The sequence below is a fragment of the Boleophthalmus pectinirostris genome, unplaced genomic scaffold, assembly GCF_026225935.1.
Source record: "Boleophthalmus pectinirostris isolate CB_2022bp ecotype Guang Dong unplaced genomic scaffold, ASM2622593v1 HiC_scaffold_9, whole genome shotgun sequence".
Taxonomy (NCBI): domain Eukaryota; kingdom Metazoa; phylum Chordata; class Actinopteri; order Gobiiformes; family Gobiidae; genus Boleophthalmus; species Boleophthalmus pectinirostris.
In genome coordinates this window covers 16,494,591-16,507,684 of record NW_026571541.1, presented here as the reverse complement: position 1 = coordinate 16,507,684, position 13,094 = coordinate 16,494,591, and the positions used below count along the sequence as shown (strand labels likewise).

Genomic DNA, 13,094 nt, shown 5'->3' with positions numbered 1-13,094 from the left:
TGTCTTGGCATATTCATGTCCCTCCAGTTAATTTATTTAGTCATTATTTTTCTTTCCACATCGTTCCAGAGTGACAAAAATCACCAAAAAGGGGTGGTCTCCATGGTAACGACATTGGCTGCCCTAACACCCCATATTTGAGATGTGTGACTAGAATATTGGAGGTCTGTCAGTCAGGCTCATTTGTCACTGCATATTGCAATTAAGCCAGTTATTTAAAGCACAATATTGAGTAGTTTTAGAATATTGATAAATAATTTACAACCACAAGAGAATTAAAAAAGTGATATATTTTTGGTTGTGAGAGAATGCTGCTTTATTTGCATGAATCTGGGAGTAATACCTTAATTCAAACTTAATACAACATTCAAACATATGGAGATATAGTACAAATATATATAAATCATAATTTCCATTTTTAAGTAAACAGAAACAGAAAATAATTTTTTTCGACCCCATTTGCAAATAACTTCCAGTTCACTTCCAGTGAACATCTAGCTATGAAAAGACCACAAACTAAACACTTTATTCTCTATGCAGTGGTAGAAGATTTCAGATCCTTCCTCCAAAACCTCTCTTCTGTGAAACAAATACAATAAACTTCAGATTCATTTAATTCAAATGTACGTGAGTTAACAAAGAGAAAAAAGTTTACCCATGCAAATATGTAGACGAAATAGACCACTGCCGTACAGCACACCACCCAGCCCACTATCAAGAGAGCAGGGAACAGTTTCTGGTTTGGATCTGGTGGTCCCGTGTCTAGAGAAAGAGACAAACAATGAGGAGGAACGATGAAAAGAACTATTATCTATGTCTGCAGGTTTCATTAGCTTACCTCTATTGCACACTGCCTTTCTATTTCCCTGAGTCCTCTTGCCATGATGCTGCCGGTGCTGTGAGGATTTGGCATCTGGGTAGGCAGGCTGGAAAAACACTGGTGGAGAACAATGTAAATCCATCTTGTAATCATGAAATGCAAACAAACATGGGCATATGACTAACTGGAAGTGGATATGTTGGATCATTTTGGATGGTTGGCTCAAAGTCTGTTCTCTGTGGATCCTTGGTGGCAGCTGTGCAGCACCCTGAGCAGCCTGGCCTTGGTCTCAGTGGGACTGCCTCTACAGCTGAGACCGCCAGAAGTGTCCCAGGAGAAGGACGGTCAAACTCATATACTGTACATATATATAGGATTTAAAAGGATGGAATATAGGGTCATAATATGGTACATGTTTATCCATTACATATCATACTTCAAATATGTATTGTGCTTATGTAACTTTTCTGGAGGAGGGTATGCTAACAGCTTGTTTCCATGGAGACGTTATTGCTTTGCCTTGAATTATCCATAGTATGGCATTCATTTTTTGATCAAGAAAGTCCCATGGAGATTCAAAGATGTCTGTTTGCAAGGTAGTCCTGGATTAAACATATCTGTCTCCATGGAAACAGTGATAGTGTCATCACCAGGCAAACATACAGGTCAGAGCTGTGGAGAGGACACCCAACTCATAGTAAGATTTTTTCACAGAACAATAAAACACATGTAATTGAATAACAGGTACGTTCAATGCAATATTGTGGAGCATTCTAGGCAACGTAATATCATTGTCATGGAAACAAGCATACTGGCATACCCCCCTGCAGAAAAGTTACATGCATCTTTAAGCAGAAAGCTCTTGATGTTACTACTGCTCTTTCACTGATTTAAGTCTGTTGTGAGAAAGTGATAAAGATGAATTATGTGGCTGTATGTCTAACAAAAGTTTTGAATGGGTCCGTGCATCAGGGCAGAGACAGCAGCTCCTCTCTCTAGTGAAGGTGATGTGCTGGGGGTGGGGAGGTGGGGGGATGAGGGATACTGAGGGCTTTCTTCTCTGGCCCTGTACTCACTATGGTTACAGGCTGCAGTTGTAGCTTTCACCTTTTAATGTCCATTGTCCACCATTAGTTCTTTCATTTTACAGATGTTGAGTTAAAGGATTTGTTCATATTTAATCCTACACCTGCTTTTAAAATGTATATGCACATTTCTGCAACATCTAGGACAATTTACTAAAATGTGAAACAGGATATCCATATCAGCTGTTTTGTTATGATCTTCATATGACACAGTTGTACTGTGAGTGTGAGGTATACAGGAGAAACAAGACAGGAGACAGTGGTGTGCCCTGTACAGAACCAGACTCTCACACATACAGTATCAGTCAAAAGTTGGGACACACCATTTCATTTAATGTTTTCTTTTCTTTATTTTTACTACTTTCTATATTTTAGATACTTATGGAAGATATCAAATGTACGTAGCAAGATATATGGAATTATGTTGCAAAAAAAAGTTAAATAACTAAATATTTTTTTTACAAAGCAAAGGGTGACTGCTTTAAGGGTTTGAATGTAAAAAAAAATATATGAAAAATAGTAAAGTTATGTGAGAAACATCTCCAGATTCACTTCAGATGTATATACCTCCGCAGGCTGTTATGTTTGTTCTCAGTTTTGTGTGACTTATTTTTTATTTATTTATTTTAACTTTTATACACCAAAAATCACTGAGCACTATTGATCCCGTACCATTTGAGTTGTAAACAGTTTTTGGCTCAATAAAAATGTTATGACTAAAAAAAAGTATAGATATTTACTTTATTTCCTTTGCTCCATAATTCCTGATCTCTTAAATAATATATTTGATGTCTCTGAATGTATCTAAAATATAGAAAGTAGCAAAAAAAAAATAAGGGGAAAAAACATTGAACAAGTTGGTGTTTTCAACAGGTGTAAAACCACTTCCATCAATTTTGGTTTTCAGTAGAAGAAGGGGCTGGTAAAATGACCAGAGAAAATCCTCATGCTTTTGCCCATGTCCAGTTGAGAGGGGGAGGTACAGAATGATGTACTTGTTTTTTTTAGCAGCATAACAAACCTGTCAGAATGCATGAGTAAAAATGTCAGCTTGAAAGGATACACACAGTTATACCAGTGCACAAAATGATGATGGTTAACTTATTCTTTTGGCCAAAAAAACACAGTTGAGAGGAAAATAGAAAAGAATGCTTTGTTGGAAGAAGAGCGGAGGAAAGAGATATCAGGTGGTCTGAAAAGTGGACTCAGAGCCGAGTGAAGGAGGAGAGGAGAGAGTGCACTTGTAGAGTAATTGGATGAGCCCTTGTTAGAGACAGGCCTGGTCTGGAGATGACAGCTCACCCACCCTCCGCTTCAGCACCTCTCATCATGAATAGGTCTTAATGTTGTTCACCCTGATAATTGTGCGTCCTTACAAGCAGCCTCGCACTTCCAGGAATAGTACAGTTCACTCTGAGGGTGAAGACTCACATTATTTTAATAATTACACTAAATTAGACTTATTTGTCCTGGACTAGCAATAACATAGATGTTTCTCTTGCAGTTGTGTGTGTTTGTCAATGCAAACAAATTCGGAAATGAAATATGTTTAAATATTTGTTACATACAGTAAAGCAAAATAATACAACAACACATAAGCACATATGTCAGTTGTTTGTGTACTGAGTCATATAGATTTAATGGCCACATATTATGAAACATTTATCCTGATAAGCCATGTTATCATGTTATAAATAATCAAAGACACACCCAAATTAACCCTTATTAGTCTATCTACATCTCCAAAGCTCAAAATCCTCTGTTTTATCTAGTGATGTCATGAAGCAGTAGTTTTCATGTTAGCAGATACCTTTTACCTTTAGTTCAGCAGAGACTGGCAGTTTCAGGGTTGAATTTATCCAAAGGATTCTAGTGAAGGTGTGTGGAGGTTAAAAACAAAATGGAGCACTTCTTGTGTTGCCACATGAAATCACAATGTGGAACAGGGTGTTTTTTTCAGTTTGAGTGAAAAACTATAACATAGATCAGAAAATACTGTAACATGGTTTGTTTAAATTTCAACAAATGTACTTCTTTTATTGATGTTCTGATTTGTTGATGTGACATGCCTTTATGATTTTGTGTGTCATCGCTAATTTTAATCCTGGTAGGTAAATGCTGTCCTTATATACTAGACTGTTCAGAATCTTGTCTGTTAAGGTTAAAGTCCCTGTGCAGAGGCTTATCTTGTGCTTGAGTGCTCCTTTTAATCCATGCTTAAGTATTCACTGAGCATGTTATGTGCCATGCTTTTCATAGACCGACTAATCAATGCTCAACTCTCACTGCATTCCTATCTACAAGTGCTTCATCCTCTTGGGATGTTCAGAGAACTACCCAGATATTCTTGATCTTCAAATGGACAACCATTATGTTGCTTATTTCTCTTCATCATACAATACAGGATTGGGGAAAAGAAACAACTGTTTAATGTATAATTACATTTACTGATTGCAACCATAGAAGAGATTAGAAAAGTCCATGTCACATACAGAACTACTTACTTTCTGTCTTTTAACTTTCACTGTTTTCTAGATCCATTGAAAGAGTGCCTAAAATCACTCATGGCAGCCTCACTACCATGAGTGATGAGTGATGAGTGAATCTTTTGAATCTTTTTTGTAATTTAAAAAAGCAATCATGGACAAAAAACACTTTATCTGAAACTAGAAATATAACATTGAGTTTCAGATGAAATAGATGAATAGTAATTTTGTAATTTTGACTAAAATTATTGTTTTTTTGATCCACAAGTGATACTGAACAATGCCTTCTCTGCTGCCCCTCATATCAGCCCTCTTGTAGACAGACGCAGAGAGACTTGAAATTGTCTTGTGTGATGCTTTCGCAGAACTCCCTGTTGTGACATTTTTAAGTTGAGGCCTGTGTTGAGAATGAGGATTTAATGAAGCCATGGGAGCTGATGTTTCTGCAGAATATTCCACTGCCTTAATATCGTGTCTTATATGAAAATGACCACCATTTGCTCTGTCGTATAAACAGCATCTTGACAGCATGGTAATATATATCTCGAGAGGGGTGGGGTATTATTGCATTTTCATGAATAATCTAAAGCAGCATTTGGCAGGGACTCACATTTTAAAGCACCACAACATCATCATAGACAAACGCACCTGGAAATGTGTCATAAATCCACCATAGTGTCTTTTCAACATCATTATCCCAGATATCAAAGACACAAGTATTGCCAGACCGTATTATATTACAGCTATGTATATGCAGTCTGTTCTACCTAAAACCCCGGATGAGCGTATCACACTGTAATTGAAGAATATCACATGAAAAAAGTATGATTACAAACTGTGCAAACTCCAACAAATATCCATTTAACACAAACATCAGAGAGAAAATCAATCACATTTATATAGCACATTTTAAAAACAATCATGGCTGACCAAACATCTTCACAAGTTTAGTTTAGTGTAAACTGTACTAATAAAATAAAATAAATAAAAATAAAAATACAACAAAGCCATGCATTAATGTTCAAACATATGTGGTATCTCCTCAAACTGTAATAAAAGTGCATCTTTAGTGAGGAGCTTGACTATGGAGAAACAGACTTTCCACAGTTTGGGAGCTGAGAGAGTGCTTTGTCCTCTCTGCCTGAGGCAATACAGAACCTCCAGCAATAAAAAAAAAAAAACTTTGGTACAGTACTGTGCAACTGTCTACATACATTTGATTTAGCTCTACCTACTCTAGACGCCTGTTACCACAGAGGTTGCTGTGCAATGCTACCATCTGGTGGTTAAAAACAGAAGCTACATGTCTTTTTAAAATTTGTCAGAGGCTTTGGACATTAAATACTTCTTGGTGTTCTTCTCTGGTCTCAGTAAAATGATGTAACATTTGGGGGCAAAGATACACCCCAGCAGTCCATAGCTAGAGGCCAGTATTGCAAATACCTCTGTGACTGTGGCATACTTTCCAGGAGAGCTGATGTAGGCGGGCACAAAGGCCACCCACACAGCACAGAAGATGAGCATACTGAAAGTGATGAGACGGGCCTCATTGAAGTTTCCAGGGAGTTTTCGTGCCAGAAAAGCTAAGAGCAGGCAGATGCAGGCTAATAGGCCGATGTACCCCAGGACCAGAGAGAAGCCCACAGCAGAGCCCTCTTCACACAGGAGGATCACAATGGCACTCTCACGTGGCATCAGTCTGCGGGGGCTTGGGGGAGCCACCACCAGCCACACAGTACAAATGATCACCTGTAATAATAATAATAATAATAATAATAATACTACTACTACTAATATATAATAATAATAATAATAATAATAATAATACAGTAAGAGGTTATTAAATACAGTTACATATAAAAACAATAAGGTAATTAGATGCAGATAACCTAATAGACCTGAACTGAAGTAGAACCAAATTTAGCAGAAAAAGACAAACAAATAAAAAGCAACAATGTAACAATTTTGAATGTACTCAATAGTTTTCTTTCCTTGGAGTTTGCCTCCAAGGAGATGTTATTGACCAGATGTTGAACTTATTTCTCCATGGAAACAAGCAGATGGCAGACCCTCCACCAAAAAGTGACACAATCAATAGAAAATAATAATGTTTTTTTTCTTACTTGGGCCAGAGTACAAGAAGCAATGATTGCCTTCTGTTTTGCCTGACCAAACCATTTGATCACGTTGCTGCCCGGAAGTGTGGCCTTGAATGCCATCAGCACTACTATGGTCTTGCCCAAGATGCAGGAGATACAAAGGACAAAGGTGATGCCGAACGCAGTGTGGCGCAGCATACAGGACCACTGAGTCGGCTTTCCAATGAAGGTGAGAGAGCACAGGAAGCACAGGGTCAGGGAGAGCAGCAGCAAGAAGCTCAAATCAGAGTTATTGGCTTTAACTATCGGCGTGTTTCTGTTCCAGGAGAATATTAAGACCACAATGCAGGTGCACAGTGAACCAAAGAGCGAAATGGCTGTTAATGTGATGCCCATGGTGTCACTAAAGGATAGAAACTCCACTTGTTTAGGAATGCAGTCTGTTCTCTCATCATTGGACCAGAATTCGGGCAGGCAACGGACGCACTCTATGGCATCTGGGGAGCAGAGGAGGTGAAAGTGGTTGTGACGTAAAGGGCACAGAAAGAGCGTACTGAGATCATATTGTATAATGGCTGCGCTGGCTGTTCTCACCAGTCTGATTGCTAATCTCCCCAGCTGTACAAACCACACAATCATGGCAGCAGATAGGGAAGTTGAGTTTGATTGCCTTGCGGGTGCCGGGAGGACAAATGCTGCTGCATACTGACAAGGGCACCTCAGGAAAAAGGAAAAGATGGAGCTCTACTCTGGTCATACATCGGAAATAATTCAATTTTGTACTTAAATGTCCTATATTATGCATAAGTGTGAGCTTTAAGACATGTTAAAACATATCAGGAGTTGTGTTTTGTTTCATTCATGCATGTTTGAGTAACCCTGCAGTATTAAAGTGTCTACATCAAGTGCCACCTTCTGATGTTATGTGGTAATAGTTTTCAGATTGATAGCTACTCTTTCACCTTTAGTTCAGTAGAGATTCGAGGGCTGAAATCACCCAAATGTACTAATGAAGATGTATGGAGTTTAAAAACACAGTGATGCACTTCCTGACATCATAAGGTAGAAAAGAGTGCCTTCTGTTTGAGAGAAGAACTCAGTCTAAATATGCAGGATATGTGTGTTAAACATGTGTGAATGAAATAAAACACAACTCTGGGTATGTTTGTGATGAGGAAACAACATTCTACCATAGATCACAAAATGGTGTAATATGAGCATTTAAGTAAAACATGGATCCTCACATGGGTTTGGTTTCCATTCCAAACAATACTGCCATGCTTAATCTGAAGTTGTCCAGTGATTGTGGTCTCATCAAACTTTCCTATAGTGACATAATCCATTTCTTCATCGGAATTGAGCTGCCAGTTCACCAAGTCGTACATTGCTGCAGGGTCCCCATTTTCATCAAACTTGATTTCATCTCCAAATCTTGTAATGTAGTTTGTTTGTTTTAAGTAATGAAGAAGCTATAAGAAAACAATAAAAATGTTCATTTAAAAATACACCAAAACATGGATAGTTAACTCATAGTTACCTGCCATTTTTCAATCTTGTTAATATCTGGACATGTGTTTTGATCAAATGGTCCATTACCCTTCTCACAGTCTCGCAAAGCCTTTAGTGCATTAGCAATTGCATAGACAGCTTTGTAAACATTGTAAGAAATTCTCAATTGCGACACATCTGAGTAAATATTTTTAACACTTTTTAAATCCTCGGTTCCAGTACAAGGAGGTTTTCTTTCTGTTATATTTTCTTGGCCTTTATCTCCAAAATGACACTGAAATACCTCTTCCCAAAATGGATTAAGAAATGGATTTGTGCTGGAGTCAGATTTGGATGGGTCGAGCTGAAGTAGAAAGTTTTGCAGTTCTGGTATCTCTGCTCTTCTTATCGCAAATCCCATTGAACCTTGAAGGATTTGGTGATATTTTTTAGGAGTGGACAAGACAGCGGCTGTGCTCCATGCTTCACTAGCCAGCCATTGTATTCCAGTAAGGCCTTCCCTGTATTGTGAAGAACACCATGTTTTAAATTTAAAGTGTGAAATTCCAAAACGGGAGGCAAAATTTAGTACCTACCTGAGTGCGCCATCAAATAAAGCTGCTGCATCTTGTTCAACAGCAAATACCAGAATTACTTTGGCCCTTGATGAGCGAATATTCGAAATTATATCAGAAATTTTCTCATCTGTGTGGATTTTAGGAATGATCTCATGTAGGGCAATACATGCTCCTAACTTATGAACCTATAAGCACAGCTGGATTTAGCAATATAAGAGTAGCGGCTAAATGATCTTACTACAATAATACTACAGTTTGTCAAATACCTCTTCGGCAAAAATGTTAGCCCCACCACGACCATAGGCGTCATCACCCGCTATAAGACCCACCCAGGTCCAGCCAAAATACTTCACCAACTGTGCCAATGCATCGACCTTGAGAGAAATACATTATTATTATTATTACATTGCAAAGTGCTTCATATCAAGAAACCATTAACTCAAATAACACAAATAACAAATGCAAACAATGGAGACAAGACAGGTGTAGTGTATAGTCAAGGGGACCAATGCCAAACTTGAACCACCAATCATTAGTTATTAAGATTTTTGGCACATTACCTGGAAAAAATCACTGGGCATTGTTCTCAAAAAACCCGGAAATTCCTTTTTGTCACTGAGGCAGGCACAGCTTGAAAAATAGCTCACCTGAAATAGACATCATTACACTAATTAGCTCTGTATTAAATTACCATACACCTCTTTTGCTTTGACCACTAATGTGCTTTAATTATTACTTACCAGGGATGAAAAATATACCTTATATAATTTATACAGCTGCTATTCAGAAATTACCTGGAATTACTGTGAAATTCTTTACCTGTGGCACAGAGAAAACACCCAGGAAGCGGGCCACGACCAGAGACTGGGTGGATCCTCCATCTCCAATCACCACAGGCACAGTCCCCTGACAACCTTTGACCTCCGCTGAACCATGGGCCTCTTCTTTACTGCCCATTAGCTCCAGGGCAGCTTTCAGTGCTTGGTGAGGGGTGCTGCACGAATCATAAATCTTGTATCCCAATGTAATGTTTGGGAGGAGGGTTCCATGTCGGTTAATCTCCTCAATGGCAAAAATCATTGTCTGCATCCAACGAAATGTTCGGAAATTAAACCTGAAAAAGGATGACATATTTTATTACAAACCTTGATTAAAGCAGAAGTGTAAAATAGTCCAAAATAACTTACCTTGTGCATTGTGTTGGCACTGGGGCAGACTGAAATGAGAGGTTTGGCTCCAGAACCATATCGTGTAAAGAGAACAGTCCTCCCAGAACTATGTCCCCTTCTCTGGACAACACTGGCAGTAACATAGAACCAGGGATTATTTTACAAACACCTGATTCTTGCTGGAGGGAACTGTGAAGGAGAACACCCACAACAAAGGCCACAAGCTTTGTAGCTGTTGATATGTTTTCAGAGGCCATTTGAAATTCATCTAAAACTGGTCAGCAGCAACAGCCCGTGTCCACACTGTGTAATGTGGAGTATGTGAGGTGCTCAGGAGTATCTTATATACACTCGAACATGTTGGAGCTGTCACTTTGAACTTGTTCCCCTTGACTTGATCAGTGGAAAATGCTGCCTGTATCACACTTGTTACAACAATAACATGGATGAGTGGAATGAACACATGATCTAAATAGGAAAAAGCAGAGATGAGGTTGTTTCTCTGCACCATGCATGACTTGGCCTGATGGATTATTAAGTCATGTGAGCAGACAGAAGCCATCTACAATCTTCAGCACAAACTGCCAAGTGTATTTGATGTGCTCTGCTGCATTTCACATTTTTATGCTACACCAACTTCAGTAAGACTGGTTTTAGTAATAAGTGTAAGACTTTAGAAAGACCAGTTTTAATTGAATGAAGGCATACTATGACCATAGTCATAGTATGCTATAGTATACTATGGTCATGAGCTCTGGGTAATGACTGAAAGGATGAGATCGCGGATACAAGCGCTCGAAATGAGTTTCCTCCGCAGGGTGGGCGCTCCCTTAGAGATAGGGTGAGGAGCTCAGTCACACGGGAGGAGCTCGGAGTAGAGCCGCTGCTCCTCCACGTCGAGAGGAGCCAGTTGAGGTGGCTCGGGCATCTGTTCCGGATGCCTCCTGGACGCCTTCCTCTGGAGGTGTTTCGGGCATGTCCCACCGGGAGGAGGCCCCGGGGAAGACCCAAGACACGCTGGAGGGACTATGTCTCTCGGCTGGCCTGGGAACGCCTTGGGGTCCCCCCGGAAGAGCTGGAGGACGTGTCTGGGGTGAGGGAAGTCTGGGAGTCCCTGCTTAGACTGCTGCCCCCGCGACCCGGCCCCAGATAAGCGGAAGAAAATGGATGGATGGATGGAAGGCTGACAAAACAAGGATGATAGAATAAACATTTTTGAAGGACAGTAACAACAATCATTCTTTTAGATCAGGAGAGACATTTTCATCAAGACTTGGCAAAACTCCTACTGACTATGATTTAATATGACTTTGAAAGCCAATGTCTCTTCAGCTATATATTGGGTAATTTGAAGCTGATGAAGACCAAAAACAGTTTTGTTTAATTTTTATATGTTTTTGCATATTTTCTAAGACTCATACTATGTCTTATACTATAGAGGGGGGTAACAGGGTCCAGGTTTACAGAGGCTACAGGAGTGCAATCACTTATTCTCAGGTCATAGTTTTGAACATAATCAAGAGCAGTTCAGAAGTGACCAGCATCCTGAGGTAATAGAGGTCCAAAGCAGAGCAGGTTAGAGCACCCCGTACTGAAGCCACAAACAACAAGCCATGCAGTCTATAAAACTGCAGCTTTCATGAAAGAAAATAAAAACACCATAATCTCATTCTCATTGTTTAGACCCAGGACCTGTCAGGTAATATGTGTGTTATGCTACAGTTCTAGCAACTTTAATATTAAACTTTTTTTTTTTTTTTAACCTGTGTTCTTTCTAAATGATCCACACATTGAGCCCACTTGAATTTTATAATACTACTACTACTACTACTACTACTACTACTACTACTACTACTACTACTACTACTACTAATAATAATAATAATTATTATTATTATTATTATTATCAATTCATTAATAAAATTATTATGGATGTCCACTGAGAGTTGCGAATATAGTCAATAGTCATAAAGTCAGTCACTTTTGTTTTCTGAACTGTTTTTACTGAGAGAGTTATTACTCATGGAAAGAGTTGTGCTGCTCACTTGGGAGGAAGGGGCTGTTTGTTTATCCCCAAAGAGAAGTTGCAACATTGTCTTTCCTTAACCCTGTTGACAGAGACGTCCCAGGTGTGTGTGACAGGAGCAGAGGCCTGAGCGGGCAAGCAACAACAAGAGTCTCCAACTAGACACCTGACACCTGGGATCAGCAGCTCAGCCCTGCACCAGCTGTGGCTGGAAATCACTTTGGTCGTATTAATTAACAACATGACAACTGTTGCAATACAATACAAAGTTTGAACTTTTCTATTCAATAACATTACTTGACTGAATAAAGTTTTGAACTCAGGAAGTATTTTCTGTCTCACCATTGTAGATGAAAAGAATAGTAGGTTATAAAAAAAAATATATTTTCATTTTACCTTAGCTGGCAGTAAAAAGATTTACTATACCACAAGCACATGTTTGTGTTAATGCAACTGTAATAATAATAATAATAATAATAATAATAATAATAATAATAATAATAATAATAATAATAATAATAATAATGAAAAAACTGATTCCATATATGAACTGAAGTCAAAAATCTGAGGATTTAATTTTCATCACTAGTACAGATTTTAGAGTGAACCAGACATGATTGTGAATATGTGTGAAATATGATCTGTAATTAAAATGCATGGAGGCCCAAATCTTAACTTTTATGAGAACAGAAAGACAAGAAAAAGAGATACAGTATTTGAATTTGTGCTGCCACCATCTGTGTAAAAAAGGAAGTACATTAATGCTCACAGTTTCAGACTTCACCTTAAACCTGGGTTGGAGCAGTCAGTTATTTTAAATCAATGACCCTCTTTCTCCTGATGTATTTTTTCCTAACAGTTCTTTTGGGGACAAATATTCAATGAAAAAAGTAAGTCAGACAGAACAAAAAGCTATGTTACAGTTTAAAGTGCAACTGGTGCCGTGTCAATAGACCATCTATCTCAGAGTTATTTGCAGAGCTAGGCCCCCACAACAGAAAAGATGTGACAAACAACAATAATAAGAATGCCTTACACTTGAAATGCACTTTACAGGCCTCAAAGTGCTAAACCATTGTCATTATTCATTCACACTCCTGGGACAGACTGACAGAAGTGAAGCTGCTAATCTGTGCCACACACAGTTTCATAATAGGCAATGTGGGTGAAGTGTCTTGCCTAAAGACACAATTACCGAACTTGGTCCAAGTGGGAGACCACACACAGAAGATTTACAATAAAACACTGGTATTCTCATGTCCACAGGTTAGGCTTAAATCCATTGTTTGATTGTAGAGATCTTTTATTATGTTTGTGGATACTTATGCTCCAGTGCTGCACAT

General features: G+C 38.7%; 1 protein-coding gene across 1 annotated transcript; it reads right to left on the bottom strand.

Annotated features, from left to right (window-relative positions):
• Positions 1-5,702: 5,702 nt before the first annotated feature.
• On the bottom strand, positions 5,703-9,817 carry LOC110163560 (extracellular calcium-sensing receptor-like). The gene is made up of 10 exons (XM_055147993.1): positions 9,744-9,817; positions 9,376-9,670; positions 9,117-9,203; positions 8,823-8,930; positions 8,575-8,741; positions 8,028-8,499; positions 7,735-7,959; positions 7,085-7,208; positions 6,515-6,987; positions 5,703-6,140 (listed from the first exon to the last, which is right to left on the bottom strand). Exons 1-10 carry the CDS (start codon positions 9,800-9,802, stop codon positions 5,703-5,705), a joined length of 2,448 nt encoding a protein of 815 aa, XP_055003968.1. The 5' UTR covers positions 9,803-9,817.
• Between the last annotated feature and the right edge of the window lie 3,277 nt (positions 9,818-13,094).